The sequence below is a fragment of the Dermacentor variabilis genome, chromosome 1 (assembly GCF_050947875.1).
Source record: "Dermacentor variabilis isolate Ectoservices chromosome 1, ASM5094787v1, whole genome shotgun sequence".
Taxonomy (NCBI): domain Eukaryota; kingdom Metazoa; phylum Arthropoda; class Arachnida; order Ixodida; family Ixodidae; genus Dermacentor; species Dermacentor variabilis.
Window position 1 is genome coordinate 225,947,616 of NC_134568.1, and position 24,951 is coordinate 225,972,566.

Genomic DNA, 24,951 nt, shown 5'->3' on the forward strand with positions numbered 1-24,951 from the left:
GTCCACTTTAGAAGTGTTTCTCTCTCGCTCAAGAGAGAGAGAGATATGCGGTGTACAGAATTGTGATATTGTGTTTTATTGCTGAATTAGAGTTGTAGACTTCATACTTCAGTTTTGTTAAATATTGCTGTATAACTTTGGTTTTTTTTAATTTGGTGGCCTAAATAAAAAGTTTACTCTCCAAGTTAGCAGACTAACTTTTTGTTTAAGAGCAACAAACCTTTTCAAATATGGTGCACTGGGAGCTAAGGAAAACAATTTTTCTCTTTCCATGTATTTAGATACATTCAGAAGCTCCTGAGATAAAGTTTCCTCTTAATGTTTAGATTTTGACAAACCTCACATGAACAAACTAACAAGGTCACTGTATGTAAACATCAACACACAAACTAAGCATTTATGTCTACAAAATCGAGTTTCACTTCAGTACATCATTTTAATATATGATTCTGAGCTGACCCACTCTTAAGATAGCTTGAAAGTAGCTGCCACTAGTCATAGGTGGGCACAGAATGCACATAAAATTCTATCAAGGAAGAATCCAGATAGCAAACACCTACATTTTATTGCGAAGATGCGAAGTGGGTCCAGTTGTCGTTTTCCATGACGCCCAGTGCCAGAAATGTTTGAGCTAGCCTGCACCTCCCGGTCAAAAAGAAAGTCAAGTAGTGTTAAGGCCATCTTTTCTGGGGTGGTGCAGGTGCGGTTGAGCATCTCCAAATCCCTGCACACAAAAAAAAATTTGCACTGGAAATGCTGCAATGTGAATATGGTTAAGTGAGACCACAATGCACAAACAGACTCACTGAAAAAAGAGGCGCGCACAAAGTGTGCTCAAAAGAATGCAAGCAACATAATTTTTAATGCTACTGACATTAATACCAGAATGTGCCTTGCCTACACGAAAATATCAGGCACACTCTGTCTAGTTTTATGACTAACCAACCTAGTTGGAGGAAACCAAACACTGAAACTTCAGCACAAATGCCTCTTTTTCCAAGCAATGTTATTACCCTTGAATTATCTCAGTCAGCTGAGGCTGCATTGGAAATTATGGAGAACAAAAATGGATTTTGAGTTCACTGCACAAATATATATATAGTGTTTTGACAAAGCAAGGTGATCAGTAACAGTGATAGATAACTATATGTAACGACTTGAATCAGAGGATAGCTACCAAGTGAGCAAGTGAATATGAGCAGAAACTTATTCTGTGGTCCTCAGGAAACAGGGTACATGCTACTATTACATTCTGCTTTGTTGACCACCCACCAACTGATACAAGCCAGGTTTTCTGACAAACAAAGACAAACTGGAAGGGTAAGAGGCACATGGCATGCAGGCACTGTAAGCATGCTAATAAGAACGAGCACATACTGATATTATATATCACCTGTTACTCTGATAGTGTTCGTAATGCAGATTAGAAATAGCATAAGTGCAACAGTTTTGACAGAAGCACTTCCCCAAGAAAAAACAGATAATGGCAATGCCTTGGATACTGCTAAGCACTTTTATGTTGAGAAACATGCCACACACTATAACAAACGGTGAACATGTACATCTGAGGGCAAAAGTAACCAGACCAAATGAGCAGTGGGAGAGAGGAAAATATTCCAGCTGAATCTGTCCCACAATGACTGTCGACATTGATGTGATTTGCATTCAAGTGATGTAGCAACACACTATATTGCTGAAGACACCTTTACTTAGAATCTGTAGTGGCCATTTTGAGATTCCCATTGGTTCAGCTATATGCAACATACACTGTCTTTGGGATTGGCCCACTTTGCAATGGCACTCATTTGTCAAGGTCGGCCATGACTATGATGGTGTGACGACAACTGTATGATGTCGATGAAATGGCGAAAAAGTAATAATGTCAATAGAAGGACGAAGGTGGTGTGACGATAATGACATGACAACAATGAAATGACGATTCTGAAATAACAATGGTACAACCATGACAGCGTGACGATGACAGCATGAGGACAATGGGATGACGACAGGGTGATTTCACGAGAGATCAACACGGGTCCAAAAATTCACATTTTATATTCCACTGAATATTTTATATTTTAAGCGCATATCACTCGGTAGCACGAAAGTGAACTTGGCTTCTTTGCCAAATGGATACTTTAGGAGGAAAAAAATACCGGGATTCTTCAGTGTGGAGGCACATGCACCGGAGATTGTTGCAAATTTGCAACAATGTGAAATAGAAAATATTATGGCTACAAAGAAGACATTTTTTTGTGTGAAACGTATATGTAAAGAAAAGCCATCTAGCATTGTTTGATGTTTCTGTGCAAAACGGAGGCATTATAGAAAAATTCCTTAATTTGATACACTTTTCAAAAGTTGCGATCTTTACAAATTTTTACCCACTAAACCAATGCATGGGGACTTTTGAAATTTGGTGGGCTGTGAGACCTTAACGTGTTCAATATTTTGTTAAAGATCGTTGCTGTATCACAAATTATCATTTCTACAATTCACCTCAAATGTGAAGCTTTCACGAAAATGAACACTATTTGAAAATGAAAATAAAAAACATCCATTGCTAATTTTTCTCAAAATCTCATAAACAGCTGTTCAGACTCTGGAAAAAGAACATTAAAAAACATGTTGCATTATTTTGTTTGTAATGATAATATAAGTGGTAGGGAACCAAGCCAGCACTTTTCCATTAAGTCAAAGAAAAAGTATTCATCATCATCATCAATTAACCCTTAAAAGGCCTCATTCAGGGTATTACATAATTGCAAATTAGCACTCTTTTCTTTAAATTTAATCTTGCCATCCTTCATACAACTCCGTCACTAATATTCTAACTACTTATGTACCATATTTAACATGACTATAATGCCTGTAACATTTATGCCAAGAACGAACAATGTTGTTCTTGGCACAGTGCCAAGCACGCTATTCACTTTGTGGAAACGCTGCCGCCAGTCGACGCTTCCGGTGCTAGTCGCGCAATGTCACGAAAATGAATATGGCCCAAGTCTGTCAACCCATGTTGCTGCGCACACATACACTGCTCTTGGCCTAGACATTCCATGGCCATTAAAATTAAATTAAATTATGGAGTTTTACGTGCCAAAACCACGACATGATTATGAGGCACGCTGTAGTGGGGGGGGGGGGGGGGGGGGCTCCGGAAATTACGACCACTTTAACATGCACCTAAATCTAAGTACACGGATGCTTTCGCATTTCACCCCCATCGAAATGCGGCTGCCGTGGCCAGGATTCGATCCCACGACCTAGTGCTTAGCAGCCCAACACTATAGCCACTAAGCAACCATGGCGGGTATTCAATGGCCATGATTTTCTAGCGTGCCTTTTCACACATTTCGCGTTTTGTCAGTGGTCAGAGCAATGCTTCGTACGCGTTATTAATGGGATCTGCCGGCCCTGTACAGTGGATGTTAAAGGGACACTAAAGGTTAATATTAAGTCAACGCGGACTGTTGAAATACCATCTCAGAAACCTCGAAACGCTTGATTCATGCGAAGAAGAGACTTATTTTAAGAGAAAATGCGTTCTGAAGCATCCGCGTACCTCTAGCGCAGTTCAAATCGCCCACCCTCCAATCGAGGAGTGCTGACGTCATGGTCTCATAGTGACGTTGCGCCGTCGGTGAGTAAAACGGCGCCCGCAGATGGCGCTACGGCTTTTCTGCGCAAAATGCAAACGCGCGTCCAGAAACAGCCAAGACAGAGCCAATGGCAGCTCGAAAGCGGAAGGGAAAGCGCGCGACGATAAGCTGCTTCTTTATTTTATGACGCCAACTTTGACGCTCGTTGCAATGGACGACCCTGACAACGACACATTGACTCGCGATGCTGGGCTCAACTTCAGGGATTTAAGCACTGATGAACATGACCTACTGCTGAGGGCTCGCGCTACTACAACAATTGCCGTCACGTACTACAACAGTTGCCGTCGCGTACAACTATGACGGCAACTGTATGTCATGGCTGTACATATTCGCACATTTGTAGCTTTTCCTTCGTGAAAACCAAATGCCGCACTCACCGCCCCGTCTTCGACCTGCAGTTGTTATTGCGCTTCGGAGAATGCAGGCAAGACCGATGGAACAGCGCTACGGGAAAGCATTGCTTTGAAAGGCACTCCACACGACTTCAGTTAGTCGGCGTTGAACTCGTAATCATCTGGACAAAAGTGCAGCGAGCACACTATGCGATTTTTCAGCTCTTTGCCAACGCGCTGTGGCAGAGGTACAGCACTTAACCACTTCGAACGGAGAGGTTCACTTGTTGGCACAGAGTGATAAGTAACGTTGGATTCGCCGCTGCAACTGCCCTTGGCCAAGTTCTGCAGACCGTTCGTGCATCCCACGACATCACATGGACGTGGCATTCTCGCTGCTTGTTCCAAATGCAAGTTTCGCGAGCCAGCAGAACCAGCACAGCACGACGCGATAACGAAACAACTGAAACTCCAAAGCATGCACGGTGCAGAGTCGAGCGAAAACGAAACCTTTAGACTACCCATACTACTGGAGGGTAACGTCAAAATGTTTTTTTTTCTTAGAATCGAACAGAAGTAGACAAGTAGCATTTTCTTCCGCCTTTTAACCTAATGAAATTATCTTTTTAATACGAGTAGTTGAGTACTAATGACATAAATTATGATAAGGAGTGCCTTCGTCATCGGGCTAGTACCGGAATGTCGCTGGGAGGTTTCAAATCGTGTCATGCATTTACCTCAATTTCTCAGTTACTAAGCTCTGTTCGCAATTATATTGATGCCTTAGACGTTCTAGAGCATTGCTTTATCACTTTAACTTGACTTCTTAGTAACCTTTAGTGTCCCTTTAAGAGTGGCACAGAATCGAGTGGAAGGCATCACTACAAAGTAGCGGCCCATATCTCGACCATCGTCAGGCTGTTGCTACAGATAGACAAAAGTACAGTCAATGTGTGCACGTGATTCTCGTCGGCGACTACTAGATTGACTAGGCTTTGATAGTTGCAGTTTCACGGAGCGCCGGCAACATGACCAACAACCATGGCGGCGACGTCTGAAAACGAAAATATTCCTACTTCTGTTCGACTCAGGGCCATATTATATATGCGCACGGTCATGTAGTCGGAGACTGAATTATTGCACGACACACTGTAAGGTGTCCGAAATTTCCGTTTCATTAAGTCTATGGGGCTAGTGGTAGTTCCATGGAGCTGTCCGAATAAACAAGCATGTTCGAATTACCGGTGTCACAATAATCAGTCGTTGATCGTATTGGATTCTTAAAATATTTTTGTGTAAGTGTCCTCATTTCTAGTTTATAACAGGTAGAAAATGATCACTTATGCCCATGTCTCTTTAAAATTTTCTCTTTCAGTTCCCATTTTCTGCACTTGAATGCCTCTGTTCTTGTCTGCATTTACAATGTTGTATTTGCTGTTGTATTTTTTAATTTATCAAACGTGTTTATGCATTCCTCCTTCTGTATTCTTTTTATATGTAACATCAATGCAAAACAGAGAGAGAGAGAAGGAGAGTAAGACCTCACTATACGCACCTATTTAAAACATACTAATGGTTAAAATGCAGTCACGGCGAAACCCCGACCCTACGAGAGTAATGTACATTGGTCAAACACTTCAGCCATAGTGGCTCGTAATATGTCTGTTGTTTAGTATATTCAGTGGAGTCTCTTTAAACGGAATCTCAAGAGACCAGGGAAATTGGTTCCGTTTATCAGGAGTTCCATTTACTATGACATATTGCAGAGAGCATTGCATGTGTGGAATCACCAAGCACAGTTAACAACAGCACAGGGGTTTTATTTGTATGTCCCTTCCATTGATCTACTTCATCATTTCTAACTCCTCTTCCTCATCTCTTAAGCCATACCCATCTATTCGCTCATGTCTAAAACCAGCAACGCGCCAGAAGAAGAAAAGTTTGCCACAAATGCCCCCCCCCCCCCCAAACAAGTGACCGTAGTCACTTGAAGAAGGGGGTCAGATGGAGGTGTTGAGAGTGGGAGCCAATTTGATCCTTGCGATAGGATTGAAATAGGACTGTGTCTTAACGCCCATTGCGCAGCATCGTGAAATGGTGTTCAGAACCTTTGATGACGGGAAAAGGACCGTCATAGTGGGGCTGAAGAGAACGACAAGGCGTGTTGACACAAACAAAAACGAATGAGGTTATTTGCAGGTTTGAGGGTAGAAAAATGTGCATGTGTTCGTGTGAGCAGAGACTGGCGATGGATGCAAGATATGCATTAAAATGCATAGACGCTAGACGAAAGAAGATGGATCCGGAACATTCAGCATAGATACAGGGTTGACGATGCCACCGGGCAAACGGAGGGTGCAACCATAAACCATCTCAGCTACAGAGCAGACGAGTTCTGGTCGGAGTGTTGACTGAAGGGCGAGCAGCACGACTGGAAAATGCGATACCCAATCCTCTGCATGAGACTGAGAGACGAGTGCAGGTTTCAAGTGTCGATGTAGCCTCTCGACGATGCTGTTGGATTCAGGATGGTAAGCAATTGTGCGAATGCGTGCACAACCCAGAAGGGATGTTACAGATGTGAAAAGTGCTGACTCAAACTGTCTGTCGTCCACGTTGATGGCACACCAAAACGGTTCATCGGCATAGACAGAAATGTATGAACAACTGTCCCCGCCGCTACGTCAGGCATTCGAGCTGCTTCAGGTTACCGTGTGTACTTATCAATACACGTAATCAAATACGTATAACCATGGCATGGTGGCAAAGGTCCAACGATGTCCAAATGAAACGTGCATTGGGGAGAGGGAATTTGCCCAATGAAGGCTTGGTGTGTCGTTGCACCTTGATACGTTGGCATGCGGTACAAGTGCGAATCCAGTCTCGTATATCAGCCCGTATGTGTAGCCAAACGTAACATTCGGTGATAAGGTGTTGCATGGCATGTACGCCTGGATGGCAGATTGAGTGCAGTGTATCAAAAGCAGCACAACGAAGAAAAGCAGGAACATAAACGTGGGTACTGTTAGGTGAAACGTCGCACCAGAGTGACATTGTGCTTGGGAAAGTTGACTTGCTCCAAGTGGAGGCATGTAGAAGATCGGAGTCATGGAAGTTCATCGTCAGATGCTTGAGGCGCCACGAGTGAAAACAAGTAAAGGTGGACAGAACTTGTTGTGGTGTTGCTGGTAATACGACAGAGAGCCCTGTTACGCTGCCCTGTTAAGGCTACCTTTGACGTAGCGTATGCCTGTCACCAATTCGAAAATAAAAGCAAGATGTCGGAGCTCGCTAGGAGTATGGTTGGCACTGCAGGAATGTTAAGTCGAAACAAGTGGTTTGTGGTGAGTAGGAATTAAAAATTGTCGCCCTTCAACCAAGTACTAATTGAAATGCTTCACTGCGAGGTAGGCTGCGAGGAGCTCCCATCCGAAATTACTGTATCGGCGTTCAGTGTTGCGTAACTTGTGGGAAAAGAAGGAGATGGGGGCCCATGCACCATTAATTCACTGATGAAGAGCGGCTCCCATGGCTCCTGAAGGAGCGTCCACCATAAGGCTAGTGGGAGCGGTCTGTGAAAGGTGATGCAGGAGGGCGGCTTGTGCAAGTTCAGTCTTAACGGCGGCGAAAGCTTGATTAACAACCGTGTCCCAAGGAAGTGCGGTAGACTCAGTTTTCGAAATAGAAAGGAGTACTTCAGGAGGCTGCACCAACTTAGAGCAAGCAGGGATGAAACAGCGATAAAAATTGAGTTCGAGAAAACGTCACAAGCTACGTGTGGACTTTGGTGGCAGGTAGTCAATGATAGCCTGAACCTGGTGACACACATCGAAAAGCAGAGATGCGAACATGTCGGTGGTAGTAGAGCAGGCCCTGTGATGAAAGACTGCGCTCAGGTTGTTGAAACGGCCCTTGCATACCAGGCGGTGTGAGAGGCTGATGAGTTGGATAGGGTTGGTCATTGAAGTTGCGAGTGTTGCACAATTCCTGACGCAATTAGGCGACTTGAGATGTGAGTTCTTTTACTGTTTCCCAAAGGAAATTCACTTCAGGAAGTGGAGAGCTACGGACAGCATGTATGACTGCTGGAGCAACATCCATCATATCATCAGCCAGTTCGGCGAGTTCCAACAAGGGCTTATGCTTAGCTATGACGAGAGCCATGTGTACATTGGCTGGAAGACGTAGAAACAATTCACGTAATACGGCCGTGTAGAAGGAGTCTAGTTGGTCACCAATGAGGTGCTGCAGGTGACGTAGGAACTGAGTTGGACATCGGTCACCGAGCTCTTCGTTGTTCGGGAGCTGCTGAATATGCCGATGCTCAGACGGGACAAGACAGCGAAGAAGAGCCTCTTTGATTGTCCTATATGGCATTTCCTGATGTGGCTGGACGAGGATGTTGTGTATTTCGGCCATGGTCTCTACAGGTCATGGCCGAGATGGCCATGGCCTCTACAGGGCGAGATGGTCTGTAGCGGCAAAGCTTCAAGCAGGAGTTCATATTCGCAGAACTTCGACATGACACGATGACTGCGGAACTCATTCTCAGCTTGTATAAACCCTAACAGAGTCAGAGCTGTGGAAGCATAACGGTAGCTGTAGCTCCTATAACACCCGTAGAAGGTACCTGACCGGTTGCAGAGGTTGCAGAGGAGTGGAGTTGAGGTCGTATGGAGTCTGGGTTTGATCCATGGAAGGTCGCGTTCATAGTCCGGGTTACCAGTAACTGTGGAACTACCAAGCACAGTTAAGAGCAGAGGGGTTTTATTTGTACGTTCTTTCACTTGATCTACTCCATCGTTTCTAACTCCACTTCCTGATCTCTTAAGCCATACCTCACAACTCACTCATGTTTAAAACCAGCGACGCTCCACAAGAAGAAGAAAAGTTTGCCACACACGAACACAAAACGAACCAACCATGAGGACGGTGCTCCGTTTAAGCGATTTTAGTTTATTGAGATTCGACTGTACTATGATCTCTTTTTCTTGCACATAGGCTAACCGTGCCACCTCAAGAAGCAATGTGGGTAATGCTGCATCATGCTGCAAAAGATCTTCCTCGTTTCTGGAAAGTGTAGAGACACTGGTTCAACAATGATTTCAGCTTCAGCGCAGGTGCAGTGATGCCTATATGAAAATGCTGCTTGGTATAATTTGTGCTCTACCGCACAGCTTCCTCGTAATTATGTGTCACTGCTTCAGAAAAGAATACTAAGAAATAGACTCTTTTATGTATGGTATTCTGCAGCATCACATTTCTTTCTTGTTTCTGGCAGCAGTGAATGCAAACAGTCACAGGTTAGTATTTGCCACTTAGTTCACACTACCGTTTAGTGCGTGGTTATGTCATGTTCCCGCCAGGTAAGTATTAACGAGGTTCCACTTATATATATAAAAGGACAACTGCAAAACACTGCAACAAGAGAATTCCAGAAGCAAGTTGGCAAAAACAACAAGCACAACTCTGTTTATAATCAGTGTAACTGGCCACCCTGGTGTAAACAAGGATACAAATTAATGTACCCCTACAATTACATACACTTCGATCCCCATGTGCTCTTCCTAGTTTCAATGATTGATATTGTGTAAACTGGAGATATTTTCCTGAAAAAGCCGGCTTACGTCGCCTCTCGTCTTTGTAGTGGTCTTTTCAGAATGTGAGGTTGTTGTCTGGGAACCTACAGCGTGCATGGTGGCTAACGCCTAGTCAAAGCTGTATCCACATCCAAATGTGATTGCTGGCATTTCTTTTCTTGTCCTTGTGTCTTCTTGTGTGCACTCTTCTGATAGACTGCCTTTGTGATTTGGAACATGGACACTCGGCGCCAGTTCGGCATTTCTGAAAAAAAAGCGCGTGATATTGGCGAGCACAAAAAGGAAAACTAACGACCCACGGAAAATGTCACTTCGTGGGCGTCGTGCAATGCATCCACGGATTGAGAATGCACTTGCAGACTTTGTGCAGGAGCTTCATGCATGCTTGCTACCTCTGACAGTGCAGTCAATTCACTGCAAAGCTGTGGAGCTGCTTGCTTCATTGTGAAAATAAGTGTTATGGCAATTTTTTTTAAGGTAAGGGGTCAACCTATACTCCCAATTGACCTATATTTCGGCTTATACAGTAGTTTATTCACAGAGTCTTTCATTTCTCCCAGTCTTCTTACATGTAATGTACAGTCAAAGTCGAAAGTTTAGGGAGCACAAATTGGGTGAAAAAGCTCCATTTCCGCTTAGTGCACCCAGCCTCTAATGCAACCCTATGCTGGTCTTACATACTAGTGCAGGCTACAACCCTCAATTCCAGGCAACATGCTTATGCTTCGTGGAAATTCAGCCTCTTCGCAGATATCCTGCGCCTTGTAAAAGTTTTACTCCAATAGTACCTGCAGCCACCATGGCAACCTTAGGGTCATGGGCAGTGCCACGATTTATCGTCGGGGGGGGGGGGGGGGGGGGGGGGAGGTCAGGCCCAATAAGCGAGGTCCTTCAGGTGGGCAGGGGTGCTCCTGAATGACCTATATGTAGGGTCAGCTGTTTGGCACTCCAGGGAGGCAACAGGGAAGTAGGTTAACATTTCAAATGGGGGGGGGGGGGGGAGGCAGTCCCCCCTGGCACCACTCTTGCTTAGAGTTCTGAAACACAAATGTGTAACAAATGGTTAAAATATGAAATAGAGAGGACATCAATTGGCCCTTACTGAGCTATGACAGGAATGAGCAAAAAAACTTACTGCGGTGAGACTGGTACACGAACTCGCATATCTGGGTCTCCTGGATTCCCAAGCCAGGAACCATTTGGGTAGTCTTCCACTAAAAGGTTTTAAGAAAAAAGAAAAAGTTTACCATGAGTTCGTAGCATTCAATGCAGCACTGAATGACAAGCCTTCCTAACTTGCACCTGCCACTTTGTGGGTGGCTGACACTGTACTCTACCTCTACCTCAAGGATGCTAGTGAAGCAGTGCACATGTCCACACAGCAGATGTGTGCAAGAATGGAACACATTTAACTAAGCCAGGCATAGTTGGAGATGTGGCAACACACTTGTTCAAACTGGCCAGAAGTAGAAGAAAATTGCGTTACTGGACAACCTAGTGCCCATGACAAGAATAGCTATAACTGCATTGAATAGGAGTTAAAGGATAAGGCTTACAAGGAAGGTACTTTTTAACCCTTTCGGGGTCAATGACGTAAATATACGGCGCCGTGAACAAGTTCAGGATGATCGATGCCGTATATTTACGGCACCGTCTGTCCGTTTAAAAGGCGCCCCAATTTCCTAACTTTTTCTTTTCTGTCATGTGCTGCCATTATGTGGGAATACAGAAAATCTTTTTTCCGCGCCTCCCTCTAGCGGTTTTCGTTGCACGGTTTGTTTTAGAGCTAGTTTGCTACCGCGCGTCTATGTACTAACACTCGCGCACTGGCGTGCGCGCGGGTGGACGGCAGTTTGTGTTTTGTTCCACGGATGGTTTCGGCTTCTTGCACTTGCAAAACTGATGGATATCTCATTACCAATCACTCAAAGGGCGACCGCTTGTTTCTCGCTTGTTTAGTGCTCACAGGGGTGCGCATAGGAAGGATGCCACCGTGCATGCTTTCCGTTGCTTTTTTCTTTTTGGAGACTCGCGAAAACGAATGAGCTCTGGTTGGCGACAAGATGAAGATTAGCGGAAGTTTGTCACACGTATTGCTTTTTTGACGGGCACACAACCACACAGTTTTCTTGAGTGAGCGCAACTATGCAGTTCGATTATGCTATGGATGTAATATTAGTGTAAGAGCAGGAAAATTTGAGTCTTGCAAAATATTCTCATGTGAACATCTTCAAAGTCTTGAACTGTGTGTATAACAATGCATCAAATTTTTTAATTCTTATAAGTTTATTTCCTTTTTTATTGTTGTTATTCATGAAGAGTACATACATACCAATGCAAAATATTTTTTTCTCACTTTACGGTCACCCTAGGAAAATTACGGTGAATTTTTTTTTCTAAATAAGCCCATATGAAGAATTGGAATTTACAATAAAAAAATTCGACCCTGCGCGGTCGCATGCGGTGAAAAAAATTGACCCTCCAAGGGTTAATCACACGAGCCTCTACGGATGATGTGCACTGTATAAAATTTTTGCAAGGAACTTGCTCGAAAGGTGCCTTCCAAGCGTAAGTAATTTCCTTATGTAGAGTGTGGTCCACTGTTAAACCTTACACTGCCACTCAGGAGATAACTCAGGTAGCCACCCACGCACAATCCCAGCCACTCCCAATACATACTCGTTTTATGTTTTTAGAGTACTCCCTGCCTCTCCAGAAGCAACTCATAAGCACGAGGTCACTGGGTCGACTCCCAGCCACGGCAGCCGTATTTCGATGGGGGCGAAATGCGAAAACACCCGTGTACTTAGGTTTTGGTGCACGTTAAAGAACCCAAGGTGGTCCAAATTTCTGGAGTCCCCCACTACGGCGTGCCTCATAATCAGATCATAGTTTTGACATGTAACTCCCCTCCCCCCTCCGAAAAAAAGAAAGGGAGGGAGGAGAGGGAGAGAAAACAGAAGCAACTCGTTTGTGTTATCTATGGAGAAGCCATCTAAACACACAAAACTTCAGAGTTACATTTCTGACAGCAGGTAGAGCAAATGTCTTAGTACCCTGTCAAAGAATGTCTGCACAAATGGACCGGCCAGATGAAGGAATTTATGAGCTGTTGATCAATTCTCGATTGGAATAAAGCAATGACAAAGAAACAGTTTATGAGTAGCATGAAATGTCCACTGAAGCAACACACTGGAAAAAAAAAGCTAATTCTGAGGATCCACAGGGGCAGCATAGCTATGCCCAGTGTGGCAGGTTTGTCCATCCAGAATATGACAGATCAAGAAATATATGCACTGTTTATAGAATGCAATGGCAAAGAACCAGCTTTTATGTAGCATGAAATTTCCACTGAACCAACACGCGAGAAAAGCTTGGCAGCGACAGAGGAACATCTGGACAAAAAAAAAAAAAAACTGCAGTTAAAGGCTTAAAGGGAACACCCCAATGTCACTCTAGCTGCAAGTGCCAGCTAAAGCAATGTCAATGCACTACACAGGAATGTAGAAAGATACCAGTGCTACCAACCACTAGTCATCTGCTGGAAAACCGGGCGGCTATATACTTGCCAGAGAAAAAATTCACACATGCTCTAAATTCATGTGTTCTTTTTAAAATTATTTTACGAAGCCTATCTACAAATTGAAGTCATTAAGAGTGTGCTAATATTTTCCAGCAGTAGGAATTCAACATTCTTTATATAATTACATCAAGCAAAAAGCTTGCCTTAATAGTAAAAAAGAACGTTCAACTTGTTCAAGGAGTACTAACACAAAAATTTTGCATCTCACTTGTTACACTTAAATGTATGGCTGCCGACTCTGTAACAATGGTATGGTTCCAGAATTCCCTGAACACATAACAAATCATTTATAATAAAGTTGAATCTCGTTAATTCGAACACTCTTAATTCGAACTTCCGGTTCATTTGAACTGACGCTGTGGTCCCACCAAAGTTATGTGTATTCCAATGGGGGAAAACGCCAGGTAATTCGAACGCACAAGCATTTTTTATGGTTAATTCAAACATACCGTGCTCTGACAATGCTCTCAGCAGCGCGCCAAATCATGCGTCAGTGCCCCTGACCAGCATTGATCTGACCCCACCATACAGGAAAAGCTTAGGAGAGACTCCGCAACACCGTGTGTGAAGTTCCGTAAAATGTCCAAGGGCTAAAACACCGTCGCCGCGCTCCCTATACTGTATGTGCGAGTGAAAGCGTGCGAAGGGAGCCGACGATCACAGCTCAATCTCGCCCGCTTGAAGGAGAGGGAGCTGGGAGGAAGCACGCAGTCTTCCGTCATGCGCGAGGCACCAGGGAGGGGGGGGCAGAGAGGGGGGGCGGCGTTCTACTCCGGCTGCAACTGCGCATGTGGCGGCTGCACATGGCTGTATCTTGAAAGCGATCTGCATTGGAGGCAGAGTCTAGCTGTGTCAGCGGCTCATAGCTTTGAGCATTCTGTGTCTTCTTGACACTCACTTTTCATTGAAGCGATAGAGAGCACGAATGTCACTTCGCTCGCTGCTGCTTCTGCCACGTTTCCTCACACCAGCATTTTGACAGCGAGTTTCCGTGGTCATCGAGCAAGATGTGTTTATGTTTGCTTGTGCGTGCGTGACACCATGCTTGTTAAATTAGTATGACTATGTTTACAAGTTCATACAGCCGATAAAGCTACTATCCTTGCTTCGTACAGGTGTCCACTAATTTGCTATCGCAATCGATGCTTCGCCTTTCAAGCGAAACTGCGACTTGATTTTACAATGACGAGTCTAAACCAAGACATCCCAATGGAAAGGTTGTCAGAGACAGTGTGCCACATCCGATTCTGTACAAGACAGACTCTGAATACAAGGACGCAAAGGTGACACCCAGTGCAGTCAAATCTCGATATAACGAATCACACGGGACCATCGAAAATCGTTTGTTATTTTGAAATATCGTTGTAATGAAAAACTTGCGGTTATAAGCCAGTGGACCAACCGAGGAATGAAAATGACGTACCCTGGCAGTAGACGCGTGTGCAGACAAAATGCTCACAAATAAAAATGTTTCACTCACTTCAAAGCTGCTTTATTTGAAGAAATCAGTTATTTTCTTCTGGCGCATGCAGCACACACGACCGATTAGGAATGCGTCTACATCTTCCACTTTGCGCAATACCTCATCGGGTACGTCATTGCACCGAGCGATGGAAGTGCGGACTTGTTCACGTGCACTAAAACATCAATGTTCGACACAATCTCTTCTTCTGTGTTCGGTGACCCACAGTCGTTTTACTTTGGATTGTCACTGGAGATGTCGCGAACGCAGTTAACAATCTCTTCGGTTGTCATGTCCGCCACCGTTTAGTGCTGCGCTGTCGCTCTCCACGTAGTTGTCGAAGAAAGAGACAGCAGGCAGCAGTTCCGCAACCTCGGTTAACAGGTCTCCTGGGTTGTTGTCGGTCACCTCCGGGTCATCTTCAAGCTGCACAGGCGCTATGACAAGCCCTGCTTTCCATTAGCAGTTGCTAATGGTGGATGCTTCAAGTTCCACCAAGCTCCTGCGAGCATTTCCGCTGCCTTACGAATACTGATTGCAGTCGGCTGCTTTAGGTGGAGGTTGATAATCAACTGCTGCACAAGGCACTTACGAAATTCTGCTTTCATAGTTTTTATAATGCCTTGGTCTAGGGGTTGCAGCAAGGACGTGTTGTTTGGCGGCAGAAACTCCAAGCGAACGTTCACAACGTGAGCAGAGCAGTTGTCGACAACCAGTAGAATCCTTCGGTCATACCTGCTCATTTGGTCGTCAAGTTTGATGAGCCACTCCGAAAAGAGTTCTCTGGTCGTCCAGGCTCATTTGTTGGCGCGGCAGTAGTACAGTAACGACATGACGTTTTTCAAGCAGCGAGGCTTCGTGTACTTGCCAAAGACGAACAGTTTAATTTTCTTCATGCCTGTTGCATTACAGTAGAGCAGGACTGTAACACGAAGATGCAACTTCTTCCCTCCTTTGCACTGCTGCCCTTTGAGTTGCATTGTCCGGTCTGGCAGGAGCTGATAAAAACATGTGGTCTCATCCGCATTGAAAATATCGTCTTCAGAGTACGATTCAGCCACCTCTAGAAAACAATCATTGTGCTAGGAATCCACACCTTTTCTGTCAGCAGCCTTTTCCTCGCCGGACTTAATGCCAAGTTATTCTGTTCCTTTGTCAGAAACGAAAAAGTGAACCCGCACTGGCGTCGAACATCTTTGAACCACATGAGAACAGCTTGGTCCCCATTTCGAAAGTTTCCCAGTCGCAGCCGTTTCCTCGTAGGAGCAAGTTGCGATTCCCTGTGAAGTTTGACAATCTTGTCTCGGTCTTTCAAAATGGTCACGATAGTCGATGGGGCAATGCCACGCTGTCTGCACACATCGATTTGCTTTTTCCCTTTGTCAATTTCCTGCAGCAAGAACTGCTTTCGCTTCTTCTTGGCGCCATCGCTAGCTGCATTCATCGTTGGATCTAGCGCAAACATCGCCAAACCTTTGTCCTGAGGTTCTTGGTTAAGTTTGTGATGAAGCAGTTGGCACTGACATGGTGATGATGATAGCTACTGCACTCGCAGTTTCTGTTTCACGCGTGAGTTGCGGTGCTGTTACTTTTAGCCAAATTCGCAATACTGATGTTCCTCGGTTATAAAGGGGAAAATAAACTATATGCGTTAGTCTGAAATATGCGCTGTATAGAAATTTGTATTCTGATATTTTTACATTGAATATATAGGCAATTTGGCAGGGCTTTCTAAATATCCGTAAATTTGAGAAATTCGTTAATGTGGGGTTGGCAGTAATGAGATTTGACTGTACCTCATTCTCCTTATCTTTTGCATGCGGCAACACTGCAACAGAAGGGAACACACCAACATGATTATGATCAGTGGCAACGACTCCGTCATCTTGGTAAGACATGAAGCGTTACGAATGCAGGACGAAGAATGTAAATGCAGCGCCGATCTGTCGGCAGACGAAGGAAAAAGCACGCGAGCATGCAGAGTGAAGCAGCAGCACAGGCCCAGTCCGGCCTTGGCAACTCCGCCGTGGCAGTCTTAGGTGGCAGAGGTAATTAGTGCTATCCATCAAGCTGGCAGGAAGGCAAATCCACTTCCCTCCCGCCCCTCCTTGCAACTGCAATCCCCCTCGCCCTGCTTCTTAACTCCCTCATAACCCCTTCGCACGCTTTCACTCACACATACAGCGTAGGGCACGCGGTGACAGTGTTTTAGCCCTTGGATGTTTTACGGAACTTCCCTCATCTTTGAAGGTCTCTGCGCTGGCCCACCTCTGTGCCAGCTCGGCACCAGCTTAGCCCGGTCCCTGAAGTTTCATTTTCTGCTGTTATCGGGAAGCGAGCGTTGGCTGGCAGGGGCAGTTTCGTGGTCCTCACTCACTGTGTGCTTGCACGCCATATTTCTTGACTCGCACCGTTTGTGCATCGTGCTATGGTGCACGAGTACTTCTAGAACAAGTCCTCCTTTTAATTCGAACTGCTTTTAATTCGAAGAAATTTTCCGGCCCCTTCGAGTTCGAATGACCAAGATTTGACTGTATCATCTTTTAACGTGACCAGTTCAAAATGCACCCAAAACCAGGACAGCTTCATCACATAGAGTATGTTGACACGGGCCTTTCACTGTATCATGAAAATTAGTGGCCACATAGTATCACAAACCACTGGCACACATCTCAGTCAGCCTGGTGCAGTGGCAATTCCTCCTGCAGTGGTGGTCACAAGCCACACAATGGCCATGCTGTCAAAAGCTGGGCTTGCACAGCATTGGCCATTCTTTCCTCTTTCACTCTGCACTTCAGATTCAATACGGAATAAGCTTGGTCCTCTGCTATTGCTTATCTTAGAATTTGCTTCACCTATCTCATCTCTATTATCCCATCTTTCAACAGTACGATCACAGTGTGTCGGAAATGACTGCAAGAAATCATACATCAGCAATATCATCATCATAATCGTCCTATATTTATGTCAACTGCAGGACGAACGCCTCTCCCAGCGATCTCCAATTACCCCTGCCTTGCACAAGCTGATTCCAACTTGAGCCTGCAATTTCCTAATTTCATCGCCCCACCCAATTTTCTGCCATCCTGACCTGCGCTTCCCTTCCCTTAGCACCCATTCTGTAACTCTAACGGTCCACCAGTTATCTGCCCTACATATTACATGGCCTGCCCAGCTCCATTTTTTTTTTCTCTTAATGTCAACTAGAATATCAGCTATCGCCATCTGTTCTCTGATCCACACCGCTCTCTTCCCGTCTTTTAATGTTACACCTAACATTTTTTGTTCCATTGCTCTTTGAGCGGTCGTTAACTTGTTCTTGAGCTTCAACGTTAACCTCCAATTCTATTGAAAATTATTTTGGGAAAATATATTCGCCAAGACAATTTCCAATAGAATCAGAGCAGCACTTGATTCATGAAGAGATATTCTACAATGGATCACATCCTTGTCACATTAATCAGGTAATTGAGAAATCTGCAGAGTACAATCAGCCTCTCTATATGGCTTTTAAAGATTAGAAAAAAGCATTTGATTCATTATAGATACCAACTGTCATGCAGGCATTGTGTAATAAAGGAGTACAGGAGGCATACGTGAATACCTTCGGAAATATCTGCGAAGATTCCAGAGCTACCTTGGTTCTCCACAAGAAAAGTACAAAATTACCTATCAAGAAAGGGGTGAGGCAGAGACACAATCTCTCCAATGCTATTCACTGCATGCATGCTTAGAAGAAGTATTCAAGCTATTAGACTGGGAAGGCTAAGGAGTGAGGATCAATGAAGAAAATCTCAACAATCTTTGGTTTACAGATGACATTGTCAGCAATATCGCGTGACCACAACCACGGATTTTCGTGACATGCTGAGGACCTCTACACAACAACTTGCTGCTGTGCTACATTTGGCACACGTTTTGAATTTGTCGCATTAGAAGATTATATAATTCATAACTTGTTGTGTATTCGAGCCTCATATAACCACTACAGAATCAGCAGCTATCTAATAAAACAAACAAATTCAACTAATATTTTTGTAAGGATTCCTTTATTGCAATACAAAGTAGGCATTTCTAGAAACAAAGCAAAGCTCACCAGTTCCACCAGCTGGCGATGAGACACAAACTGGCCCACTGGTCCTAAAATGGGGAAAAATTTTTTTTTTACACAAGTGCTGGCATTTCTCCAATGGTGCAAATAACTTCGCACATACTCTAATTATTCATTATCAGCACACACTGTGGACTGGCATCACTACACCGGCACTTACTTGAGCTTCATTATCTACTTCCCAATTGTATAGCAAGAGAAAAGTAAATTCAATCCTGCGAATGCATTTTTCTACCTTTAGAGAGATGCGATGCACAAAATAAATTTGCATGTTACTCTTTTCCACAATGATGACACTGCAATATTGCTTTATTTCTTAGTTCAAGTTTCTGACAATTATGAGAATGTGAGTGTCACATATAACACTGTGGTAAAATGCTGTGTGCAAATTGATAGTCAAGCATATTCAATGAAAGGATTTACAAATAAAACTTGTTGGGCTAGTTGGTCCATAATGCTTAGTTGAAAAAGATACTCCGCAGAAAAAACAAGCATGTGAGGGTAGCAACACGGACAAGCACCAACTTTCAACTAAATTTTATTTCAGTCAGAGTCGTCAATATAAGGATATTACCACACATGTGCAATGCGGCAGCACATACTTAGGTGCTTAAAACAAACACCTGCGCAATATGTGCAAAATTATTATGTTACCGCAACAAGCCACAGATGAGCCTCTCCTATTTAGTTGAAAGTTTGCAATTGTTCGTGTGGAGACCATCTTGCACTTGTGTTTTTTTGTGCAGTTCTTTTTTCCTAAGATCTACAAATATCTGAAGATTATGCTGTGGTGCCTCTTTTGGCTAAAAAATAAACTGGGAAAAGATGGGTCACATACACTCAACCGAGTGTATGTGACCCATCTGTGAGTGTATGTGACCCATCTGTGAGTGTATGTGACCCATCTGTGTATGTGAACTAAAGTCGTGGCATTCACTGCAAACTCGCTCGCTGTTATCCTGCCACACTACATGGCCACATTCACACCAGCCTAAAGTCCCAGTATACGACAGTATTTCATTCTTCTGGGAAACGTACGAAGCTATCTTCCTAAAAAAGACCTAATAGACGCCGTTATTGATGACAGTTCTGCCGACATTGAAATATTTACAGCGTTATGGCTTACTACTGATATAGATGGCTGTCCAATGACGTGTTCAAAGCCTTCAGAATTGACAGGGTTGGTCGCAGGGGTGGTGGTGTTCTCTTACTGATTAAATCTGATCTGTCTTCCTCCGCAATACCAATCAACAACGAACAAGAAATTCTTTGCGTTAAAGTGTCTTTTCGTTTTCGCACAAATATTATTATCGCGTGATACCGTGCGCCCGGCTGCGATAAATCTTTTATGAAAGACTTGCACAACTTGCTTTTGCATTTATTTGCTACATTTCCCAAAAGTAACTTCAGCCTCTGCGATGATTTTAACCTTCCTGACATTAACTGGGATAAAATGAAAGCATCTTCTCAGCTATCGAAAGAATTTCTTGATCTTGTTCTAACATTTAACTTCACACAAATGGTGTCTACGCCGACTCACGGTGCCAATATTCTTGATTTGGTTTTGGTTTCCAACCCCGATGCTGTTCAATCATTAACGTGCATTGATGGCCTTAGTGATCACAAGATGGTGTTATTTGACCTGACCTTTCAGGTACCAAGCAGTCAACCTTCAACAAAATATATCCGTGATTACAACAAAGCAGACTTCTCAAAAATAAACCAGGAATTAGATGCTTTTTTTTGTGTCTTTTGAGCAGTCCGCTTCCTCGCGAAATGTAGAGAGCAATTGGCTACTTTATAAACAGAAGATATTGTCTCTTGTCAAGAAATATGTGCCACTTGTCCGCATTCGGGGCGATGTTGATAAACCATGGTTCACCAACTCCCTTAGGAAGCTCGTAAACAAAAAGAAGCGCCTTTTTTGGGTAGCTATACACTCGGACTGCGATTCCAAATGGGAAAAGTATTTCGCATGCCTCCGCCAATACAATAATTTGTTAAGGCAATCAAAAAAGAAATTTTTTCGTATCGACCTTCTTAGTATCCTTCGTGAAAACCCACAGAAATTTTGGAAACTCCTACCCACAAACTGCAGTGCTTCTCATAATATAACTTTGTCATATCCTGATGGATCACCTGTCTCTACTGATCATCGATCCAATGTCATGAATTCTTATTTCTCTTCCGTTTTCACCCAAGAACCCACCTTAGGTAACAGTACCCTTCCTGACTGCAACTTTTCCTGCATGCCTTCAATTGACGTCACATCAGAGGGCATTTTGGCCCTGATCTATAATATCAAGGTCTCCAGTGCTCCCGGCCCGGATAACATTCCCGCTAAAGTTGTCAAAAGCACTAAGGTGCTTACTAGTAAAATTCTACAAATCATCTTTACGCAGTCCATAACTACCAGTACCATTCCTAACGACTGGAAGTTAAGCAAGGTTGTCCCGGTTTTCAAAAGTGGCGACAGAACTGATCCATCGAATTATCGCCCGATATCACTCACCTGTATTGCCTGCAAACTTCTTGAACACATAATCTATTCTCATGTTGCCTCTCATCTTGAAGCTAACTCTTTCCTTTTCTGTAACCAGCATGGCTTCCGACCAGGTCACTCATGTGAAACTCAACTCTTTGAATTCACTACTGACCTCCATTTAAACCTTGATTCTCTCTTCCAAACAGACGTAATTTATCTAGACTTTTCGAAAGCCTTTGACCGTGTACCTCACGAACGACTAATGATCAAAGTGAACAGCTTGTGTCTCCATCCATCCTTTAATCACGTCCTGGATCCGGTGCTTCCTAATTGGCCGATCACAGTTTACAGTGATTGGACACCGTTCCTCTACAGTCACCGAAGTATTATCTGGAGTACCGCAAGGTTCAGTCCTTAGACCCCTTTTGTTTTTAATTTTCATTAATGATATCCCCTCTGGTATTTCGTCATCCATCCGGCACTTTGTCAATGACTGCGTGCTGTACCGCCGCATAAACTCATACAATGATCAGTTACTTTTACAGCGTGACCTCACTACATTTGAAAAATGGTGCACAGAGTGGCTCATGCAGCTAAACGTCAAAAAATGTAAGTTCATGCGCATATCGCGGAAACACTCTTTCATGTCATACTCTTACTCTTTGCATTCCCTTCCTATTGAGCTGGTTCAATCATACAGGTACCTTGGTATCCCCTTCACTAGCAAGCTTACGTGGTCAGAACATATCCAAAATCTGCTTACTGCCACTAATCGATCCCTGGGATTCATAAGACGGTCACTATCATCATCACCCTCTGTGATCCGTCAACTAGCATATGAAACATTTATCCGTACTAAACTGGAATTCGCGTCGGCAATATGGAATCCCCATCAAGCGTACCTTGTTGAGCTACTGGAAGCCGTCCAAAATCGCGCAGCCCAGTTTATTACATCCCAGTACAACTATCGGCTAAGTGTTAGAAACATCAAATCATCCCTCCACATCCAATCATTAGCACATCGTCGAAAAATCTCATGCTTATGCCTCTTTCAAAAGCTCTATTACAATTTCCCACATTTACGCGACACACTTCTTTTGCCAACCAACCGTACTTCACGCCGTCTCTCAAACAACCTCAGTATTCAACGTCTTCATGGCTCTACTAAATCCTTCAACAGCTCTTTCTTGCCGGTAGCTATTGCAGAATGGAATAGTTTACCGGACCGCGTAGTAATTGAATGCAACCCTACCAAGTTTCGAAACATACTAACGAACTTTCTGAGTATTGATGCTTAATGGATTTGACTTATTTTTACTACATCACACATTTTTTAGTGCATTGGTTATTACTTTTTGTGTTTGACATTCATTTGATTACACCTTCTTTACCCCTTATGAATGTTATTGTTATTGTTTCTTACTTCAGTCATGACTGTTTGAACCTTTCTTTTTCTTATGTATGCTCCCCCCATATGTAATACCCCAACAGGGGCCTTTAAGGGTCAATAAATGATTATGATGATGAGTGCGGTGTGCCACCGATTAATCTACTGTGCCTAGTTCCCGACATTTCTTCTGCAGTACAAATGCTGAAAGTTTAATCTAAATTTACCCTTCCCTTACTGATGCACATTATTAAGAGAACCAGAGAAAAAATTTTTAAAGCTGCTAACCAGTTTTTATGCATGTGAAGATATCCACAGGCACCATTAAAAAGCAAAGAATATTAGAAACATTTAAGTGATTGAGCTTGTTTAATATGGCGGTGTCAATGCCAATGAGGTATGATACAAAGTGTACAAATGGCGTGAAATTGCCAGAATATTCAGATGAATAAGCAAAATTCTGCTTAATTTGACAAACTGACATGCTCAAGGGGTTTAAGTACATTTTCTACTTCTTCAAGCAGTTTCTGTACGGGCACTCCAGAAGCACTCCCAGCTTCTATCCTCAAGATTACACAACTTACATGCATTATGGCATTAATAAGCATATCTCAAGATGCACTCTCTTCTGGTTTCCCTTGACATAAAACAGTGCAAATTAGAAAGGGCAGCAATGTAGTGAGTGTTCCCAGCCAAAGCTTGCTACATTTAGAAATGATAATTTAACCCCTTAAGCACTTTGGATGGGCCCAGTTTGTCGTGATAGTGATGAACTTTGCATTGGATGAGCTCTGCTCGTCCGTTCAATACTCTCGTTTTCAAAGTGATCTGGATGAACGGAACGCGTCCACATAGTTTTTTTCTAGTGCTTAGATGGCAGCACTTTGTCAGCACTAAATGATCGCATTTTTAAAATCGTGCTCTTTAGACACCTTTTAGCAGGATGCTGTGAAAGGAACCCAGGACCTGGCGCGAGCCCTATAGCAAAGCTCCGTGTGCCGTTCCGTGGTTTATGCACTTTCACACACTTCGTGACCTGCCTTAGCAATGGAAGAATGGGTGAAAAACTTTCTTTGGTGCCGAACTTTGCTTCGCAGAATAGTTTATTTTTAAGCGCTGTAAAATAAAGCATCTTCTGCGTTTCCGACTGTACAGTTTGTGGCAATGACAAATAGATATATATTACTTAGTGAAGAGGAAAATTATGTTTGCGTGCGTAAAGTATGAAGTAAATTGGTTGAATATGCTTTAGAAGTTTTGAGGAAAAGGAGAAGTTTGAAACATATGCCATAAAAAAAAAATCAAATAAGGTCAATTTTAGTGAGAATAATAAAGCATTTATGGGGCTAAGTGACATAAGTATGCAAACAACAAAATGTAAGCCAGGCGCCAGGCATTTGCAGCCAGTAAATGCTGGAGTTTTGTTACTGTACCCATAAACTTCTTAAAGAGGCCCTGAAACACCTTTTGAACATAGTAAGAAAATGTTGCCGACCTGTACAACAGGGCCCTGTGAACACGAGCCAAATATTATTGCACTGTATGCAGCAGGGAATTCACAATCTTCTGTTGAAACCACGAAAAATTACTTGCTCGCTTCCACAACTTGCTCAACTTATGCAGCATCATAGTAAGCAGCTGGACCCACCAACAGCTATTGGCCGATTTTATGATTACGAGAACATTCACAGTAATACATAAATGCCAACTTTTAGTTAAATACATGAAACATATATATATATATATATATATATATATATATATATATATATATATATATATACGTCTGCAATCTCAAAAAGGCAGAAAAGTCATTCCATCTTTGCACTGCCAGTCTATGCACAACCTTTGCGCATGGCTGCATCTGCTGCACGTGACCTCCAAGATGGCAGCGGCATGGTGTCACATAGTAGCGACAGTGAAAAACACAGCAGCAAAACTGTGAATAAATTAACTTTTTATTGGGTGAACCTGTGTCCACAAAAGCAAGTTATACTCAAAGCACAACGACAGCGGCAAATACAGTCGGTGATCATCGAAACCTGATGTGCCAGTCAAACACGTCAGCTTTTATACATGAGTCATTGAAGGTTCCAGAGTAATCGCTGGTGTCCGCGTCTCTTCCAGAAAGCACTACACAATTTGCATCGCATGTGCAATCAGACTACGCAAGCTTCGGTGTCAAGAGACAACAGATAAAACCATCAATAACATTCCAGCAAGTTTCAATTATATGCGGGTGTGTCTTGCGCTGAGCGATAACTTTCATTTCATTTCGTGATATACTGGCTGGCGTGGACAATCTGTCTCATCCGGCACATTC

General features: G+C 43.4%; 1 protein-coding gene across 8 annotated transcripts in view; it reads right to left on the reverse strand.

Annotated features, from left to right (window-relative positions):
* The window catches only part of LOC142557825 (protein BANP-like), a 56,553-nt gene that overhangs the window by 8,471 nt on the left and 23,131 nt on the right, over positions 1-24,951 (reverse strand). For all 8 annotated transcript variants that reach the window (XM_075670004.1, XM_075669993.1, XM_075670019.1 and 5 more), the window contains 3 exons: positions 18,742-18,785; positions 10,736-10,814; positions 561-724 (listed from right to left, as the gene is read on the reverse strand). In XM_075670004.1, the coding sequence (XP_075526119.1) occupies positions 561-724; positions 10,736-10,814; positions 18,742-18,785 (287 nt within the window). The remainder of the gene's footprint in view (positions 1-560; positions 725-10,735; positions 10,815-18,741; positions 18,786-24,951) is intronic.